Source organism: Pararge aegeria, chromosome 2 (genome assembly GCF_905163445.1).
Source record: "Pararge aegeria chromosome 2, ilParAegt1.1, whole genome shotgun sequence".
Lineage (NCBI taxonomy): Eukaryota > Metazoa > Arthropoda > Insecta > Lepidoptera > Nymphalidae > Pararge > Pararge aegeria.
Window position 1 is genome coordinate 15,942,061 of NC_053181.1, and position 22,333 is coordinate 15,964,393.

At 35.3% G+C, this 22,333-nt stretch overlaps 2 protein-coding genes across 2 annotated transcripts; one reads left to right on the plus strand and one right to left on the minus strand.

Moving 5' to 3' along the window:
• Nucleotides 1–4,476: 4,476 nt before the first annotated feature.
• Nucleotides 4,477–8,586, minus strand: LOC120631533 (6-pyruvoyl tetrahydrobiopterin synthase). Its single transcript, XM_039901159.1, has 4 exons — nt 8,418–8,586; nt 7,996–8,075; nt 7,344–7,489; nt 4,477–4,925 (listed from the first exon to the last, which is right to left on the minus strand). Exons 1-4 carry the CDS (start codon nt 8,483–8,485, stop codon nt 4,719–4,721), a joined length of 501 nt encoding a protein of 166 aa, XP_039757093.1. The 5' UTR covers nt 8,486–8,586; the 3' UTR covers nt 4,477–4,718.
• Nucleotides 8,587–8,802: 216 nt separating this feature from the next.
• On the plus strand, nt 8,803–14,433 carry LOC120633590 (electron transfer flavoprotein subunit alpha, mitochondrial). Its single transcript, XM_039903807.1, has 7 exons — nt 8,803–8,962; nt 9,046–9,186; nt 9,440–9,704; nt 11,620–11,835; nt 12,556–12,707; nt 13,517–13,627; nt 14,202–14,433. The coding sequence occupies exons 1-7, from the start codon at nt 8,921–8,923 to the stop codon at nt 14,265–14,267; spliced, it is 993 nt and encodes a 330-aa protein (XP_039759741.1). The 5' UTR covers nt 8,803–8,920; the 3' UTR covers nt 14,268–14,433.
• Nucleotides 14,434–22,333: the final 7,900 nt, after the last annotated feature.

A 22,333-nucleotide genomic window follows, 5' to 3' on the forward strand; every position in this document is an offset into this window, starting at 1 on the left:
CGCGGCAACGTCAACCTGTGTGTAACTTGTGAATGTCATTTACGAATCATGATAAATAAATAAGTAAAAAAACAGTATTAAATACCTACTTACATACAAATGCGGATTGCCGACAAAGAAGGAAATTTTAAAATAATATGCATTTTAAATATAATAATCCTTCCAGTAAATATACAGAACCATTGTTAAATTTACTTTTAAATTCGAAACAATAGTAACTCATTCCTGAGTAGTTTATTGGTACCGCTGGCCGCACCGATAACGTTTATTTAAGACGATAAGAAAAAATAAGGATGCGGATGCATCGTTTTGTAATTCTGTCGGTATAATGGAATGCAAACCGATATTTATAAAATAAATTATTGACGATACCGATGACGACCAATGAAAATAGTGCAGGCGAACTCAGGCGTACAAATATTAAAAAATATACAAATAGACGTCAAACTTATGTTGCGGATACCTTTATTGCAGAAAAACATTGTAGAGTATGCTAAAATATAGGACGACGATCCTATATCGATATCAATATCTATTTCGCGTCCCTATAAAATATTTTAAAACAATGCAATTATCTAGGTGGGTATTATTTAGTGATCGATGGTATTATACTATTGTTGCAAATATTTGGTCGAAAACATGTTTTTTATATGAACTTGTTAGTTATACGTGTGATGGTCGATTCTCTCGATGGCATGGGAATTATTAAGAAAAACACTCATGTATAATGATTAGATAACTCACAAAACAACGAATTTTAAGTAGGTATACTGTCTAATATATAATAAAACGTAATTGCGTTAACGTTTAACTAATATTTAATAAAACGTACTTGCGGTAACGTATAACACACTTGTTGCGTAAAGGCCGCTCTAACAGTATATTTAAACAACACAGCGTTTGTGTTTGCCGCACTCGCAGAACGCCGGAAAAACACGCCCAGCGTGTTCGGCCGCATCCTTGTAGGTACATTTATTTTAACACGCCTAGCGTGTTCGAGCCGCACACGCGTTACGTAGTTTTCAAACACAAACGTTGTGTTTTCAGCAGCCAACGTGTTTGACAAGGGTGCTTGAAAGCAGACTGCTCCGCTTTCTCACAATATAGTAAAAATCTAAAGATTGTGAAACTGAAAATGATGTTGAAAAAGAACAATCTGCTGAGTTTCTTGATGGATAGAATCTGCCTTCCGAACCGGTGGTAGAGTATCTACAAATAGACTGACTTGATATTTAGACGTGCTTATAAACTAGGCATACTTGAAAAATTAATTTTGAATATTTAGACTAAATATAATACTCAAAAAAAATACGGAAAATAAGAAAACAATATGGTTGTTTTCCGTAATGCGCCAAAGTTGCGTCAACCATTTGATACAGAAAGCCCGTCCAGTGGTATTAATAAAGGTCAGTGACCGGAACATAAAAGTTTGGTGTATATTTTAGTATCGAAGCTATTATTAAGTATATATACGTTTCTCCCATTTATGTGGGAGAATGAGAATGCTCCAATCTCGCTTTACATATTTCTCTAAATTAAACTAAATGAACAGATTCCAAAATAGTACTATATTTTTTCACATGGAACATTAAGACGAATGGCGCAACACTTTTTAACCTGTCATTTAGTTTGGAGGCATGTGTGCAGCGATTTAGGACTGTTGTGAAATACGAAAGGCAAGTGATAGGTATATGTGTAAAGGAGTGCCAATCTGTGATGTTAAGACTATTCTTATAGTAAAGATGTGCAATGATTAGAATTAAATTATTGATTGTGATGAATATTTTATTAGTACAAGCATATGTAAATAATTATATTAATAAATTGTAACGGGAAATAGTAGATTCATTGAGGGACGTGAACTTTTAATTAATCGTAAAACCACCAGCAAAATTGCCTAAGCAAAACCAGTGAAACTACTATGTATTTTAGTTTTAAGGATTTCCGCACATGGAAAGAATATGCTAATTTTATACACACGTGTATGAAATAAACCGCATATTATTTAGATTTGTGTGTATTTAATTATTTATTTTATAAAATACTTATTATTTACATTCTTTTTTAATTTTTACGTTTTCAAATGTCTATTTACAACCTATGTATGTATATTTTTAATAAAACGCAAATAAGTAGCTTAGAAGCGATATATATCTACATATTTACTATTTTATTACCCGATCCATTAAAGAACATATTTAGAAAAGGCGGCCGATACTGTATTGCGATAGATTTAGCGCGGTATCGGCCGCCTTTAATAAATCTATTCTTTAATGGCGCGGGCTATGCGTGTTGTACAATTCAAGTTAGGATTGTGATTTTCAATTATATAATTGTATGGACGAATGTTGATGGCACATTTCATCGGCATATTTTTTATAATGTGGTAATTTAGGGATTCGACGGATGCTAAAAAACGTCGAATTTTAATGTTTAGATATATATTATAGGTCTTTTGTAGGGAGTTCGCCCTGTCCTGTCTGGCAGTTGGTCCCAATTTCACGGTTTTATGCCGCTTGTGTCCAGCGGGTCCCTGCTGCTTGATGTCGTCTGTCCACCTCGTTGAGGGTCGACCAACGCTGCGCTTGCCAGTGCGGGGCTGCCATTCCAGCACCTTAGGACCCCAACGTCCATCCGTTCTCCGAGCTATATTCTCCGCCCATCGCCACTTCAGCTTCGCGACTCATTGCGCTATGTTGGTAACTATGGTTCCTCTAGGGATCTCCTCATTTCTGAGCTTTCTTATTAGGCTTATAGTCAGCGACCATGTTTTGGAACCATAGGTCATCACTGGTAACACGCACTGTTCAAAGACTTTGGTCTTCAGGCACTGAGGGATTTTGGACGAAAAGATGTCACGAAGTTTCCCGAACGCTTCCCATACGAGTTAGATTCGGCGGTTAACCTCATCAAAATTGGACCTACCTAACTGGATCGTGTGTACGGGATTCGTTCACAAATTCGAGCGCAGTGCTCTCGACGATTACTTGTTGAAGCGAGCATTAGACATATCTTCGTCTTGCTTGACGAACGACGATGAACGAACTGACATAGTGGCGTTTTTGTACAAACACTGCAACACTTGGTTATACCGCTAGTCAGTTCGGCATCTCTGCAGTGAGCTTAATACAGCCCAAGTTTCCACCGAATAGTCCAAACGCTAAGCAACGTTGCCGATTGGACTCTACAGTCAGTTTTGTTTGTGAGATAGATATTTCGTCCGTGTTACTAATAAATACTTTTTAGGGCTTGTGTATATTTAGGTGCTATTTTGGTAAAAATATGATTTTTTGACAAATTAACAAAAAAGTGATTAATGATGTTAAACTTCATGTTATTTTTTTTTCGGTGCGTCCTGGTGGCAGTTAATAAAAGCTTGAATACCATCTTGTTTTATGATTTTCGCTCCGTCCCTCCACTTGCGACTCTTATTTTAACCAACCCACTTGCCTGGCGTAGAATGACAGCGAAAGTGCAATCTCAGGATAACGAATTTATTATTCTGCGGTCGCAATACTTCCGGATTTGATTATAATATTTCAATAATGACTGAATTGCTGTAGAGAAGTCGATACCAGCAACTATAAATGATAGCGATGTGATAATGCCAGGATCCCAAAGATTAATGAGAGTCATGGCCTGTTTATCTATAGAAATACGTTTGACGATCTCCCTGGCGCTGAGGTGACTGGGTGGTACTTTCAGATTTTTCCCTGTTATTGTCTGGTAAGAGGCTTCGGTCGTTGCAACGTTACCGACAAAACCGTAACGCCCAACAATTTAGCTTTCGGGTATGATGCTGCGTATAAACCGATTAGGAGCACCTATGAATTTATTTTATCTGCTATACCCCTAAGATTCTAAGCCCACTACTACCTTCAGCTGCACTTTACCTCATCTTGTACAGTCAAGGGCAAACGGACACTAAATACATCAAAGCAGTATGGAAACTGAACAAACTTATATAGATGTACGCACGAGGCGTCAAAGCTAAAATCCTGCTATAATAGCTTTGGGGCCTCGTTGGTTCGTGTATCTGTGTGAGTGTGACGTTTCGAACGTTTCCATCCTTAGTTTCCATGCTGCTTATAAATATATTTGCTGTGCTAACTGGTAGTAGAATAAAATAGTTTTAAAGTAGTAAATACAACTTCATAGCAGCATATTCGGTCTCTGATCTAAGAGGCATTGTGCCATAGACAATGTTGCCTTTTGTTTTTTTACTTATACAAGTATTCATATTTTATATATGCACTTTTTTTTTCACATTAATATAAAGTACCTAATTAGATTTATTATTATGGGCAGTTCATGAGATTATCACGTTCAAACAAACAAATGTCATCAGTTTCATAGTAGTAGGTATAGATTATGAATAGGCAATAGCAGTAAAAAATGCCTTGTTTATCTTAAGTACACATTTATATTTTATATATATAAAATAGAATACATTTACAAATTTATTACTTAATTTATTCTGTTACGTTCATTAAAATATTTATATTTAACTATTAAATAGTCATGTCAAAAGTAGCTACAAGTGAATTCCATTTACAGTTTCATAGTAAACATCGAAAATACAAAAGTGGAATGTAAACACAAGCTGCTGTACAATAATATTATAAAAATATTACACAATTCTTTTCAGCAATTATGTAAATAAAATATTCCATTTTATTTTTATGTTATTCAACTATAATATTTATTGCAATATTAAGTCAATCCGAATCTGAAGAGACATCATGGTGATTCGATTGCAAACCCGATGAATAAAATTTCCTCTTCTGATATGTAGATCCACCACGATAAACAACATGGTTCTTTTCAGTCTCTAATATTTTAACTTCGTGCAATAAGTTTGGTTTGTCCATGACTTTTTGAAGTTTATCCCATATAAGTATTGCTAAGTTTTCTGTTGTGCTCACCTGTGAACAATCATATTACAGAACTATTATACATATTAACTTAAACCAAGGAATATCACTGCATGTACACACTGAATAGCCAATCTGATCTTTTGAACTAAAATCAGGGAAATAAATGGAGTGTACAAGTTTCACTCAGTACAAGTACGAAATAAAATGAAAGAAAATGACATATTTCCTAGTAAAATGTCAAGTCACGAATAATATACAGCACTGTGTGTGGTAGTGTGGTAGACCAATTATTTTTACAGGCGAGCTATGCTTCAGTGTGCTTCAATTCGACTTCAAGTTCAGACTTTGCTCGACAATTGGCACCAGTAGTAATAAGACGGATAGTTAATTTAATCTGTAGACAGTCTCAATGAAATCATCAATTCTCTCAAATTTATTAGTCTTTGGTTATTTACCACATTTTACAAGTTTATCGACGGATTAACTATACACAACTAGTAGCCTAATAACCTATATTTTGTATCCTGTAAACTCTATCTTAAAATATCAATTTGTTTTAAAGACATTACTTTATTGATGTAAATGATATTAATTTATGCCAGACAACTGTCTAAACTGGTGTAAGTTCCTTAGACCAGTGTAGGTAGTTGTGTTTATGGCAAGCAAGCGCAAGAAACAGTTACATGAGTTACCGCACAACTAAACTACAGCTTGCACGTCCCACTCTAGATAACTGCTCTCTGACTGCACTGCACTGCATGTGAAGTGCCCTGATTTCCTAATTATTTATCAGCATTTTGTTTTTTACCGTAGCAATAATAATTATTAATTTAAATGGAAAATAAACGCAGCATAACAAACTGCAAGCAATCAATTCATCATTTCATTTTTTTTTTATTGTAACTTTTTTGAAAACGTGAATTTGAGATGAGAGCTCGCGTCCCCATAATAAATGTGAAAGTGGGTCTGTCTGTTTGTTTATTTTTTACCTTTGTAACACATACTTGGCTCAACTGCTAAACCAATCTGACCGTAATTAAGTACTTGGTACATAGATAGATTGCAAACAAATAATACTTTGAATAGTATTTTATTACTACGGAGCTATTTTTTAATATTAAAAGTGAGTATTATTGGGAAGCTGCTTAAAAAGTTGATGAAATAGCCATCAGTGTATTTGATTTTATGTGAAATGTTCTTTCACCTTCATACAAATGAAGTTAAAACGTTAATATACTGGTTAAATAAATAAATAAATAAATATACTACGACTTTACACACATCGCCATCTAGCCCCAATTTAAGCGTAGCTTGTGTTATGAGTACTAAGATGACTGATGAATGTTTTTTATTAATAATATACATAAATACTTATAATATACATATAAACACCCAGACACTGAAAAACATTCATGCTCATCACCAAACATTTTCCAGTTGTGGGAATCGAACCCACGGCCTTGGACTCAGAAAGCAGGGTCGCTGCAAACTGCGCCAATCGGCCGTCAAACCGATTGAGACTGGTTGGCTAATTGTGGTGGTTTTTGGTACCCAGAATAGGAATAGAATAATTTTTCTTATGTAAACTGCGCTTGCACTTGTTTTACAGCTAATGTTAGCCACATGTTACCTATAGATTTCAATAATTGCAAAATGCACCCTACAAGAGAACTTGTAATGTGGAATAAATATGGTAAAATTTATAAAATAAAAAAATAGTTCAAGCCAAAGATATATTTAGGCTTCACTATAAATTTAGAAAAAGGTGCTTCTAGAACTTAACAATGTCCGAGAAGTAAGACACGTTACAAAACAGCTTTAATCTTTGTTTACATGTATATATATAATTTACAAAAGAATGAATTAAATTTTACTGTGTAAGTAATTTTGTAGTCTTTTTGATTTGCAGCAAGTCACGTCGGTTGCACGCTTAATAATTATGCAAGTCGCAGTTCAAGTTTAATTTAGTTCCACCTGGTTCTCTATTCTCTAGCATTTACTACAGTAGGGAGATACCCATACATTGCACAATATTAATTGTGCTGGGTAATATTCATACTTAAAAATCCATTAAAAAACCATTAATAGTTCTGCATATTTCACAACCATTATTCCAAGACTTAAGTATAGACTAGGAAATCATCATCATTAACAACCAATTAGTGGCCTACCACCAGACACGGGTCTCCTCCCACTTCCCAGAATTTGGGCTTTTATCCACCATGCTAGCCAAGTGCAGATTGATGGACTTCACACACCTTTGAGTACATTATGGAGAACTCTCAGACATGAAGATTTCCTAACTTTATTTTTCTTCACAGTTTAAGCAAGTTATATTAAATTAATTACTTTTTAATTGCTTAAAAGAACCTAGTCCCCCCCAAAATTGAGGCTGAAGTTCCTAAGCTCTAGGCTATCACCACTTCACAGACTAAAATATACTAGATTATAATGGGTACAACTTACCACTGTCTTAAAATATGGCACATCTTCATCTAAATTTTTGTGATCGAGAGGGTCCATGATAGCCTGCTGCATGTACTGTTTGAGATCATGTACATTCATAACCATGCCAGTTTGAGGATCTACCGGCCCTTTAACTGTCACCAGTACTGAAAATATTTACATATTCATAGGCTGAGGGTAATAATGCTATTGGTCTGTGCCCAGCAGTGGGGTTAAAACTGTCCCATGGTCTGTGTGCTGTGCCCACTGGCTGGGCACAGGAGAACAACAAAATATGGGTGGTGGTGGGATGTAAAAGCAAATATTTAATTAAAACCATTCTAGTTAGTTTAGTAACTAAAACTTTTAGAGATGAAATTTAATCTGTACTATATGTAGTACTTGGAATACCTAATTCTTAATTCAATTTCAGTTCAATTTTAGTCCACTTTACTTAAGTGTTTACAAAGTCATGTCATTTATAAAGTACTCTCAGTAGCTAAGTAAGTATGTTTTTAGAGATCAGAGCTAGAAGTATAACCAAATAGATTATGTAGTTCTTGTAATTTATAGACTCGTGTTGTACTTAGTACTATTGATATTTATCAGTAGTACTAGGAACAACACAAATTATTTTTTTTGCTTACTTCCATACAAGATATAATTATCTTACCAACATAGTTGTGTCCGTGCCCATTTGGATTGTTGCATTTTCCATATAATTTCTTGTTTTCTTCATCACTAAGAAAATAACTGAAATAGAACGAATAACAAATAGCATGAAAGATCTTTTGGTATTGAATATGAATTATGAGTTTAATAGATGTGGCAGTAACGCAAAACCAAGACGATCTCAGGTAGGCCAACTAGTCAAGGTTTATTGCGATTGTGGAGAGATTTATAACTTAAGTAACAGCTGTTTTAATTTAAAAATCGTTGATAAAAAAATTATTATCAAAGGGTTAAAAAGGGTCATAGCGTTTACACTTTTTGGTAGGTACCTATGTTAGTTGATAAAAAATAATATACTGGGCATACCCAGTATATTCTTTTTAAACCTTCTAAATGAAAGGTTCAAAAACAGAAAAATTTTACCTGTGCAGCCTGTGACAAGAGCTGAAAGTTTCGCGACGTGTAATCGACACGATTGGTAAAGATGCCATTTCACGCTTAGAAAATATAAATCAGACTATTCGCTACGAAACTTATCGGTCAAATAAAAAAAATTACAAAACAATTTCAACATAGACAGTAGACCAGGTGGACCACAGAATATTATTCCAAGCTAAATCAATGCTCCGTGCAGTAGACACGCTAGATAGTAGATACCAAAAGAAGACCAGCCTAACTTATGAGTAGCAATCTGTGTTATAGTAATATTGTATAAGCCAGATGGAAAAAAATGGCTTTAGAGGTGCTTTGGCTGTACGGTGATGTACCTTTGCTTGTTACCTACTTGAAAGGTTAAAGAAGAAAAAAATTATGTGTCATTCCGTGGACCGTATATTTGATCTGTGGTAACGTGGACTTTGTTCTTTGGCTTTTTAACCTTTTTGAAAACTTTTGTAATATTTATAGTTTTTAGGTTTCACAAAATAATGTTTTCCCCGTGTACGAGGAATTTGCTTCTATCATCGCAGGTGTGTATAGCATTAAAACTTTCCTTTTTATAAATTATGAGAGTGGTTTGATAATGTAATCGTAAGACTATTTTGTATTCCAGTTACGGCGATTGCAAAGTACATTGATTATAGCAGAGCATAATAATGAAGCTTTAACACCAGTAACACAAAACACCCTTAGCGCTGCGAAGAAAATTGGCGGAGAAGTTTCTGTTCTTGTAGCTGGTACAAAATGTGGTCCGGTAAGTTAACAGATACCTATTGGGATTGACCTTTGTAACTTGCTCCCATACGAAATACCTATCCAATTATGGCAGATGTTTAGCAGATCTAAAAGCATAAGATTACTATTTCTCATCGACACTAATACAAAAACATTATAATAGTTATTAAAAGCTTTTAACATGATTAATACATTCTGAGACAAAATTAAACAAAAATCCATTATTTTTCTCAAAATATCTCTCAATTTGAGCTCATATATTTATTTTCCAGGCAGCAGAAGCCATCTCAAAAGCAAGTGGAGTTTCAAAGGTGCTAGTTGCAGAGAGTGATGCTTTCAAAGGCTTCACACCAGAATCTCTGACACCACTTATATTAGCTACTCAAAAGCAATTTAATTTTACACATATCTTGGCACCTGCAACTGCATTTGGCAAGGCGCTACTACCCAGAGTGGCCGCCAAGCTTGATGTATCACCTATTACAGATATCATTGGTGTAAAGGATGCTAACACTTTTATTAGAACTATCTATGCTGGTAAGATTAAATCTTTCATAATATTTGTTCCTTGCAAGGTTATGCAATACTAAAAATTTATAGTTTGTTGTTTTGCTTGTTAGTTATTAATGAATCCATAAAAACATACTTGATATAGTTAGCAACATGTTTAAGTTTAACTCATTGCTTTGCAAATCTACACATCTTCTATTAACCTCTTGTTTATCGCCTGTTGAGGGCTAGCTGACCTAAGAGTACAAGGTGAAATGTAACTGAAAATGCAAATTGTAGAATTGGACAATTAAAAAAAAGTTTCACCCGTTTGTAACTTACGAATGTCTTTCACTAGATATTTTGAAAGTATACTATGAATCAATTTCTCATTTTTCATGTTTGGTTCCACTTATAAGATTATTCAAAGAAAAAAAAAATATATTTGTAATAAAAATTATCTGATTGGTAGAACATGTTTACTTTTTAGAGATTCTGAGTGTCTTCATTAGAACTGCCATGCTAAATAAATTTGCCATTTTGCAAAAACTGAGTCTTGTCCTGTATCTGCAAAGGAGCTTCCATTCAAATGGACAAAGAGAAAATAAGACAAAGACATAGTAAGTAAGTAGAGCTCTTTTTGCAGATGCAGGACCAGTGTTTGGATTTAGTTTTAGGGATATGACAAAAAGTTGCTTTTTTCATTACTATGGCAGAGTATGTATGTAACTTATGTGTATAAATGTATGTGGGACTAGTTATCTTATCTGCTATGTATACAATATTATGTTGATATTTGAACTCCTCATCATGTAAATGTAATAAAAATAGTAATTATTTGTTTGCAAAATTATTAGATAAGCCCAAATATATGACAAATTTGTACAATAGAATAGAATAACTTTATTTCAATATGGAATAATGCAATGATTTAGAGGTATCATTATGAAAATTTCGCTAGTTCTGACAAACATAATTTGCTTTTGATATTTCCTCAAAGTATATGTAAAACTGGTAGAGACCTTTAGCCCTCGTGTACCGTTAAAGAGGCTGTTGTAGGCTATCAATGAATGAAATAGGTTGAACAACACTTTGAACAACAATAAAAGTTGTATTATTATTTCCATTCAAATCCCAAATCAGGTTTAACATCTGAAAAGTTGTTGTTCATACTTGACTATTATAATTTTCTTTACTTATTCTTACGTAACTTATAGAATTTATTAAAATCAATTGGAAATAATAACATATGACCAGCTGCACATGTGCATGCATAATACAATCTCTGCCTACCCTAATTATATCCTGAAATTAAATACCTGATTGATGCCCATCCTATTCAAAACTGCAATGCACTGGATATAATCATTTTGAATTGTAGATGTATAGAACTGACATATCTGAAATTGGAGACACAGCTGGTCAAAAAAGAAACACCAAACTTAATAATAATTTTGATGTTTAATATTGTGGTTATTAGTTTGGATGATCTTATTACCTATTTAGGCGGCGATAGCCTAGTGGCTAGAGCTTCGAACTTTCTTTCGGAAATCAAGGAAAGAAGGAAAGTTTTCGTAGTTATATGCGTTTTTAATTTAAGGATTTTTATATATCTTTTAATTTAACGGTGAAGGAAAACATAGTGCATGACAAAACCTGCATGCCTGAGAGTTCTCTATAACCTTCCAAAAGCTGTGTGAAGTCTACCAAATATGCACTTGGCCGGGTGGTCTACAGCCTAAACCCTTCTCATTCTGAGAGGAAACCCACCCCCTTAATTGGGCTGGTGATGGGTTGCACTATCGACTAAATGATGGTGACAATATGTGCAGTGTTGGTTGTCTGACTATCTATAAATGCCATGCGTATGCGTCCATTTTCCTACAGCATCATCAATCCAGCTTTTGTTTTTAAGACAGGACTATATTTCTATGCCCTGCGGCTAAATTCAATAATTTTACAGGTAATGCTGTTTTGACGTTGGAAGCTAAAGATTCCATCAAAGTAATCACAGTAAGAGGTACTGCTTTCCCTCCGGAGCCTCTTGAAGGTGGATCAGGGGCTGTAGATAAGGCTCCAGATGGCAGCTATAAAACTGATTTAGTTGAATGGATATCACAAGAGCTTACCAAGTCGGATCGGCCCGAGCTTACCAGTGCTAAGAATATTGTTTCGGGAGGTAAGCAGAATTTTATCTAAATGTACTTGCCAGAAGCTAATAGAAGTAAAACATTTTAAACATTGAAGGTAGGCTCATATTACAAAATATATGAATACAATGTTAACTTTAAGATTCAATGATGAGAGACAGCTTATAAATATTATTATAACTGTAAAAATAATTATCCACTAAAGTTGATAGAGATGCACGTAATGTATTCATAAAAAACACAGCACAAGGCAACTTCTTCGGTGTCAGATTCTTAGGCTAGTCTCAATCAACAACGATTACACCCTCGTGTCTTTTGAACAAATCTGTCATGGTAAACACGTTACTTTCTTGCTCTGTCACCCTTGGTTATTTAATTAAATGTAGAAAAAATACTTTACTCAAATGGGCATGTGCTTTTAGTTATTTTTTGTGTTATTGTATATCACTATCACTTCACAATAAAACACAAAAAATGTATGCAGTAAAGCAATGAGAGCTTTGAATGAGGGCTTTACTACCATCGCTTAAAGCAGAATGGTTATAAAATTATTGATGTTTTGTGACAGACTTATTTTTAGGATGCCAAGCTATGTCAAATAAGCTGTTATTTTAAGACAATACTGTTATAAGTTATGTTAATATGGCCTCTGATCTAAGTAGAAGCCTATAAACTTAGCATATTAATTACTATCACCATCTGAATGAATTGCTAATTTCACTTATAATGTATTTGACTGTATCATCTAGGTCGCGGCCTGAAGTCGGGCGACAACTTCAAGCTGCTGTATGACCTAGCCGACAAGCTGAACGCTGCCGTGGGCGCCTCTCGCGCGGCCGTCGACGCTGGTTTCGTGCCCAACGATCTGCAAATTGGACAGACGGGCAAGATTGTAGCCCCCGTGAGTAGAAACTGTTTTTTTTATTTTAAAATAGAAAATATTGACCAAATATACCCCATTCCTGACCAACCATTCTTTCTAACCCGTCAAGTTGTTATTTATAGTATAGACATATAGACAGCATAGTAAACAGTCTTTTCATTACTTTTCAATGTAAAGTATGATTTGAAAAAAAAAAAAAACAAGTGCATTAAAATAAATAAAAACAAAATCTGCGATTTTTTTTGTGTAGGTGCGTTATTATAATTTTTTTTACAATCAGAAAATAAACTTTTTTTACATTATAAGCGGTATGATATTGATATTATACCTAGAATATGACATACATTTGGCAATAACAGAAGTTTGTTGTGTCAAGATTACACATAATAGGATTATGTATGTATGTATGTTTGCATTAAGTTTTATCATCATATAATCATCATTATCAACCCGTTACTGACCTACTATAGGGCACGGGTCTCCCCCCAAAATATAAAGAGTCGAGGCTAGTGATATTTAATTGTTTCAAACGCAAATAACTTAGAGGTGCATTCTGGGGTTATCGGTCCCCTAAAAAGTGAAGTCAAAGTCCTAATCGCTAGGCTCTAATCACTTATTTTATTTAGTTTAATTCAGACGATATTTTTGCATTAGATAGATCATTTATAGAGAAAGGTCATATAGGCTACTATTTAAACCGGACCATCAAACTTTTCTATGGCTCAGTGTGATATCAAACGTTGCCAAATGCTACGAATTTCCCATTCCTGTTGTACATCAACTACTTTTGAGTTTACAGACAGACTTCACTTTATATCTTGTTTCAGAACCTATACATTGCCGTGGGCATCAGCGGTGCCATTCAGCATCTAGCTGGTATGAAAGACTCCAAGACCATTGTTGCAATCAACAAAGACCCTGAAGCTCCTATCTTCCAGGTACATTGCCCTTAAATTAGGAGTTACTTATTAACGCCTTGTTAGACAAAACAGGCATATGTCCCACTGCTGTGAATAGCTTAGCGACGTATTCTCTGAACATCCGTGTTCTACTTAACAAAACAAATATATACTTCGCCATGTCAACATAATATTTCATAGGTAGTTCTAAATAATATGGTTTTTCTGTTGTTTGCTTGTTTGATGTCATCTGTCCTCCTCATCGGGGGTCTATCAACCCTGCCTTTAGCTAGTTTAATTTATTTTCCAGCACCTTGAGACAAAAACATCCACAGGTTATCCGACCTAAGAATTAGTTATGGAATAATAAATAATCATAATAAAAAAGCAAAGTTAAAAAATCATGAAAGAGAGAAAGAATAGTTATTATAGAAGGATGTTGGAGTATTGGGTGTTTAGAATCGTGAGTTACGCAATGTATGCTTAAAAAATATAATTAAATGATCACCAACTTTGCTATGCTAATAATGGAGGAATGATTGATATGTGGTACTTATTGCATTTAAGGGAGAATATTATATATATATTTTTATATAATAATCTTTTGTTACAGGTATCCGACTTGGGTCTGGTCGCAGATCTGTTCAAAGCTGTACCAGAACTTACTTCCAAGTTGTAATAGTTGTAAATATCTTTTAGTTGCACAATTTCAGTAAGTTTTTGTATCACAAAACTATGTTATCTGCGAATTTTAATGTACACAACATAGTAAGATTGTTAACAGTTTATGAAATTCTATATGAGATGTATTTGAAGTTGTAAATAAAGTAATATTTTATATATTATGTTTTTATTTTATTTTAAATTACCTCGTTCTCGTTATGTTTGGGTTACTTTAACCGTGATAAAATGTATCCTACGCTTTTCTATAAGATGAAACCTTCTGCTAATATGTGAAGCCATAGATAATAAAAAGTAATTTTCTTAAATCCTCTGGGAACGTCACCTGGTGCTTTTCCGGGATAAAAATATATGCTTTGTCCATCTTCAGTATGCAACTTATAGTATTTTAGAGCCAGATTTCATCTAAATTAGTTCAGTGTTGAGCCGAGCATATGCCACAAACAAACACTCATTCTTGAATTTATATTATTATATATGTCTTTTAAAATATGAGGTAAGCGGAAATGTAGCATAAAAGTGAATTTAAGCAAGTGCGTCACATCTTTGGTCACATATGCACTTACGAAAGTGTCAGGTACTATGCTCTTAAATAGGCGACCATTTGCATGGTGGATGTTTTTTTTTCAATACACTTATTTTACTAATTATAACTTTATTGCGAAGTATGTATACAAATTCAGTGTTACATCCTCTTATTCTATATTTATCACTGTTTTGCTATTCCATACTAGATGGCGTTGCGCGTACAATGGAACACGTTTACCACCATTTTCTATTTCCGCTCTACTTATTCACGTCAGTGAAGTAAAAAATTAAATTATTAAATTATTTCTCTGAATCTGATTGGGAAACTTTCTAATTACGTAAAATAACTACACAATAACCATAAACCTTATATTTTTGTGTAGAAGACTTTTATGCTATGCTTTATTATGCTAGGTACCTACGTGATACTTACCTACTAAGTTACTAAAACGTAATAATGCTTGCTTACCTTAACATAACCTACCTACTCGGTAATATTAAAAAGTGGAAGTTAGAGTATTTTCTTCTTATAATGTGGAAGCGGTGATAACACAGTGGGTGTTCTTCGACTCGAACGAAGACTCGTTAATCGTAGCCAACAAAAGCAATGTTTGAAAGCTACGCATTTATGGCAGATAACTATATTTAATCAAAGTCAAAGTCAAATATTTCTTTATTCAAATAGGCACGTAGATGGCACTTTTGATGCGTTCATTACGCACAAAATGTGTCCATAGTAGTGAGTGATGGCGATACTACATTCGTAAACTTAAAACTAAAGCTACGAGGGTTCCAAACGTGCCCTCGTCTAAGAATAAACCCACAACATACTTAATCGGGTGTTCTTTTTGTTATTACCATCTCACATTGTCATTTGAATTAATGAAGGCTGGCAGGCCGGCACTTAGGTATAAAACTAACAAGGCAAGACTCCAAGAGCATAGTCAATCATATCGGTAATGATATGTACCGGGGCAGAGATGTGGTTTGCGCTGAGAGTGTAGCCTCGTTATCATATTAGTTGCCGCAACGAGTGTGCTACGGCCGCGGGGCGGAGTTTCAGTGCAGCCCACCCACTCACCACGCCTGCCGCGTCGATCGCGACCGCTCAACTCAGGCTCATTTTGAATCGGTTGCGAACGTCGCGCGATTCTTAAAACGATCCTGGATCGTTACGATATAGTATTCCGTAATAACTATATTGTAGTACTCTAACTAGTCGGGCAAACACCGAACTTTACTTACGATAGTTTATATCATTAAAAAAAACTATAGGTGTTGTTGTACCTAATTACCTATGTGCTAGGCACATAAATTTTAACAAAACTTTGTGACGAAAATTATTTATGATTTCTTAGCCCTGATATAAGGTATTCTATGGGTTGCCTCGTTGTTCTAGTGGTTAGCGTGTTCTGTAGAACACCTTTGGTTCAGGTTCGATCTCTGGGTCAATGAATATCGGTAACTATTGGGGTTTTTATCAAGAAATTCTCAGAATCAGACCAGAGTTAGGAAATTAGCGATATATCCTGTCGTGTCGGAGGTGCCATCCAAAATCCCATCGAACTATGATAGTAAGGGAATAGAAACAAGATACTATACTATATGCATTTTGATGCACTTTGTAGAGTAAATTTGGATACCTCTACAAAAAGACCTAAAATTCATACTTGCAACACTTACCTCCAAGGAGCAGTGGTTTTAATTGAGGGAGGTTCCCTTCAGGGGATTTTGGAATTTATAATTTCTGAATTTTCACTGGTGTGATCTGGTCGGCAGGCTTCAGTCGTGGGTAATTGCCACTCTACCGACAAAGGCGTGGGCCCAAGCGATTTAGCGCTACGGTTGCTATGATAATAAAAAAAAAATTATATACCTATGTCATTTAAATTTAATTACAAAACAAAAGGCTAATGCCCGTTTGCACTAAACCATTGCCTTAATCGAATGCCGGCGATGTGATGATACAAAAAAAAAGTTGCACCAACTCTTAGGTGACAACTATTGGTGACCGCTTGATGTAAGTATGCCCTAGGATTCTCCTTAGATTAGGCGTTTCTTTTTTTGTCATAGCCGTCAAAACGGGCATTAGACCTGCTATGATTCTGCGTAGAAACCTATTAGGAGTGTGGGAAAGATATAGGTACCTAGATGCTAAGCGGTGTACCTCTCACAGGAGGAAATTGGGCCTGGCTTTAGTTGCTCTAAATAGATTAATTATATAATAATACTAATATACTTTATTGAGCACAAAGAAACAAGAACAATTATAATGGTATACAAAAAGACACATTAGTTATCAGTTAAATGATCTAAGCAATTGTTACAGCAATCTGTGGTTAGATAAAAATTTTATCGATATATATATAGGAAGTGAAAACTTCTGCCCCTATACTAAGATTTAACCTGTATTATGAAGGCAGTGCTTCTTTAGCAGCATTATTATTACTATATTAGGTATTATTACTCGACAACCCAACTCCACTGCAGCCACTCTTTTAAGTTAGGTCTGTAATGTGCCCTACATACATATGGCTGTAACTACAGCCATGGGCTTGTATAAATAAATAAATATACATTAATTTGACATTAATTTGTATTTGACCTCTGATATTCTAAGCGTTCACCATAAAATGGGAAAATGGGGACCTAGCAACATTCCGCGGCAGTAAAGTGAGACGTGAGCGGGGCGTTTTCACTGTTTGGACACAATGCACTGCATACCTACAGTAAATAGTAATGGCTGATTGAGGATTCTGTATGATCTTAATTCAATGATCAGAACACACTTTTACTTACTTACATATACCTTTTCATTTTTTATTTAAGGAATTATAATATCATTGGCTTTTAAAGTGAAGGAATTCAGCGTGAGGAAACCTACCGGAGACCGGAGATTTCTCCATAATGTTCTCAAAGGACTTTGAAGACTACAAATCTAAAACTCAGAAATGGGTCATGGGTCTCTTTCTCATTCTGAGAAGAGACCCATGCTCTGTATCGGGCTGGGCTGATCATGACAGTGATGATGAAATAATAAAAATCATAGGATAATTTTTGCAGGAGTCCTAAAACTTTAGGAACCGGTGGATTACATTTATAGAGGGGATGATAATGGAACAGTGCACCGTGACCATCCGCTCCCCGTTTAAAGGGCATTTTTTGTTATTAATGGTCCACGGTTTAAGGTTTTTTGAGCAATTAATATAATATGGTTGAATTAAGAACGCTTACCCCCGGGCGTAAACACCTTTCAAGAAAAATTATTCCTCATGTCAACAATTACGACTGATGAGTGCTTCTCATTGGCGGTAAATGTAGATAGAGGTTTTTGTAATATGCGCAATTAATAAAGGCATAATGGCGCGAAACCTAGCTAATTTAAATCTTAACTCTAAGAAGTATAATTTTTCATATTTATGTTTTCTTATTCACATTAGTAACAATAATATTGCGCTGTATTAAATACATTTTTCACCTTGTCGTATCCCATAAATGGTATACGTTTACAGTAACGTTGCGGAATAGTATGTATTTTTTCAATATAGGCATTAGCTGATGCCCGCGTTCTTTTACCGTTTTTTTATAAATACGAGTGGAAACTATTATTTTTCTTGGATATTAGCCTTTGTTACTCTCCGTCCTTTGAACTAATTTTATGCTGAAAATCAAGTTAATTGGTTATCTAGGGCGTAAAGAAAGGACAAACAAACGAATAAACTTTCACACTTACACTTAGGAAAGTATAACTTTTTTTTTTTTGTGCATTTAAATAGATTGAGATTGAACCAATCCCAACGGAACCTTTTCTGTGAGGTAGGAAGCGGATTTTGTACGATTTTATGCCGCAGGTAACGGGAAAATAGAATCTAGTTCAAATTCAAAAGTCACTAATTTCAAGTAGGCTTTTAAAATGGTAAGCCTGATTGTTTGCGGTGACTCTACCATTGGTTAGCAGACTCGACCGTCTCTAACCACCTACTTCTACCCAGTGGCATGTATAGCTTGTATGCACAGGGTATGTAGATGATATAAAATGAAGAAAATCTCCAGTACGAGTTATAAAAGACTTAAGGATAGGCATTGTAACAGTTATAAAAAGCCTAACCTTAAGAATTTATAACTCGTACTGGAGATTTTCTTGCCTTTATATCATCTGCATACCCTGTGCATACCCTCTATGCACGCCACTGCTTCTACCTATATTCGGAACGAAGTCGTAAGTAGGTAAGTGCTAGTTCTAAATAAAGATAACTTCTGGTGAGTATGGTGTTCGTAAATCGTAATAAAGCCGCTTGAGTTTGATTTTGTACACAATGGGTAGTTGCGGCTGACGACTCAATAACAAATATTGAACACAGCACTACTGACCGGTTTTGATGGTTTCCAAGAGTTACAGAGTCTCTATTTTATTGTTGTGAGGCTAATGATGTACTCAATATGGAAACCAAAGCAAGAAATTCAAAATTACCTACTGGTAAATATATATAGCAACAATTTTTTTTTTAAATTAGTAAAAAAATAAACTGTATTGTAGATAGTATTGCATAGGAAACCAGTGTTCTATGTCTACCAGACTATAGAACATTGGTAGATCACATCGAATGATCGAGTAGGTGACAGTCGGTGAAGTTACACCGGGACAGAAAAGTAGAGTATTTACCAGATCAAAGATATCTTCTTCGAACAGTGCGTGTTGCCAGTGATGACTTACGGATCCGAAACGTGGTCGCTTACTATATGGGCGTCATAAGACGGCTCAGAGTCACAGCGGACGATGGAGAGAGCTATGTTGGGAGTATCGCTATGTGATGAAATCAATTTAGTAATGAGGAGATTGAAGAACCAGAGTTACCAACATTGCTCCTCGAGGTGGACGGACGACATCAACAGAGTCGCTAAGAGCCGTTAGAAACAAGCGGCCCGGGACCGTGAATTTTGGAACTCCCTACAAAAGATCTATGTTCAGCAGTGGCCTTCAACTGACTTAGAATACGTTTTGGCTAGCTGTAATTATACTAAGGATATTCATAAATAAGTAAATAAATAATATTTCATGATGAAAATCATCGTTTCAACCCATTACCGGCCCATACAGCCTAGGGTACTGGGCACGAGTCTCCTTTCAGAATGAGAAGGGTCTAGGCCGTAGTCCACCACACTGGCACAGTAAATACCTACGCTGTAATATATATTTACTGTGACGCTGGACAGTGCAGATTGTTGGACTTCACACACCTTAGAGAACATTATGGAGAACTCTCAAGCATGCAGGTTCCCTCACGGAACGATAACGATATTTTCCTTCACCGTTGAAGCAAGTGATATTTTAATGGCTTAAAACGCACATAACTTAGAAAAGTAAGAGGTGCTGGGATTCGAACTCTGCCCCTAAAAAGTGAAGTTGAAGTCCTACCCACTGGGCTATCACTGTTACCATACAAACTTTTCATGAATTACTTGGACATTCGATTTTATTAAACTTGTTATTTTATCGTTCTACTATCTTTATTTTTTGGCAGTACCTATCTAATATATTTTAAACGCCGCGCCGTCTAAAAACCATTCATATTATAAAAAAAAATTCATAAAACCTAAACACAATTCTTTAAAAATTGCGGAATGAGTAGACCTAAAGGTGAGTATAAAATGCGACTTAATAAAAATTTACGCTTCGATGACAACTTCTTGAAACTTCGTTCGAAATATTTACTTTCACAGAACTAACTGTGCTAGGCCGACAATTTTATATTTTCCATTTACCCGACCTCTCCGAACTCAATAGAAAGAAGCTGTTACTTAGCTAGACCAATCAAAATCAACTAAATTCCTGATCTATAGACGCAGTCAAGCTTTCAATTTTTTTATCGGTAGCTTTAACTTATCATAGATTGTACCAACACATAGATTTGGACGGAATAGCAAAGATTTTGTGTAGTCCACTTCAATAAAGCATCATGAACATTAGTCTATTTAATATCCCACTGCAAGACTCTTCTCTAATAGGAGAGATATTGCCTATAGGTACTTGTACCTAGAGAATATAGTAGAGCAGGTTTACGCCACGCCGTCGCGGTGAATGGGTTTTATGAAGGTATGAAATTTTTGTAAGCAATGTTAGTAAATTTACCTTTATACTTAAGTACATTATACATAAATAAATATACTACGACTGTACATATATCGCCATCTAGTAAGCGTAGCTTGTGTTTTGGGTACTGACTAATGAAATATTTTTATGAATAATAAAACACTAATAAAATACGGATGTACGCCCAGACATTGAAAAGGTTTCATGTTCATCACACAAACAAGTGTGGGAATTGAACCCTCAGCCTTGGACTCAGGCAGCAGGGGTTGCTACTCACTGCGCAAATAGGCCGTAAGGGGCGAATACGAAGTTCAGTTTACATGCTTTCACGCAGGAGTATTAGCTAGGTAGCTTTTGCTTCTAAATATAATCTCTAGGTTCGCAAACGTAAAAAGTAAATATCACGGTTTAAAATTAGAAAATTGTCAAATTATTATTCGCTATTAAAATAAACACGTAGAACACGTTTTGTATATATTTCTAGTATTGTATTGTAAGTGAGTAAATCGGTTCTCACGGACACGCGCGACGCGCGACGTTGCCCGCGAGGCAAAAAGTAAAAACCCCAAGACGGTAGCGCGTATTAATCAGCTTTGAATTCTGATCTATGCGTACAGGTGATCACAACAGTGTTCGGATTAAAATATAAGCAGGATTGTAAGTGTCAGCAATTCAAAGGTGGGAAACAGTTTTAGAAAATATAATAAAGAAACAAGGTAGCAATGAAATAATTGCAGGTAGATTTACCTCGTTGAAAATACCAAGGAGAGCTGAAGTAAAAAAAGTGGCTGCAAGACTGACCACTATTATATTTTGTATTTTGGTGCGTATACCTCAGAACTTATGACGCGAACTGCTTGAGTACAGCAGTAAGTAAGCTGCGTTCTATATATGCGCTTTTTGGCAAAACCAGGCCTAGACTTTTGCAAACTTGATGATCAAGTATATAAAGCGTCATGTATAAGAGGTGGCAAAAGCTGTATCTCCCACCATAAAAGCCTAGCGAAACTAGGTAGGTATAACCCTGACAGTGGGAAAAAGTTGATGGCGAATATGAATAAAAATGATAAGGCATCGAGTACGACAGGCTGCATTCTTCACAATGAAAAAAATACTTACTTTAAAAAGGTCTAATTCATCGTCAAATCAATATGACAATGAAAAAAATACTTACTTTAAAAAGTGTGGAATCGTATGGTAGTAACTAAAGCTTTTATTAATTTCACTATTAAAGATAGGCCTTGATTGCAATCGTAAGTTAGATAGTAGCCGGCGAACCTATAAAGTATATCAGTTACAAGCCCCTAATCGGCTTCCACTCGGCATAGTACCGGAGCCAGTAGGGTGGTAACTAGTTGAGAGCCTCCCACCAGACAATATGTTTCGATCGTAGATAGTATCGATAAACGCGTCCACCGTGAGTTTGTGCAGCACTAAGATTAAAA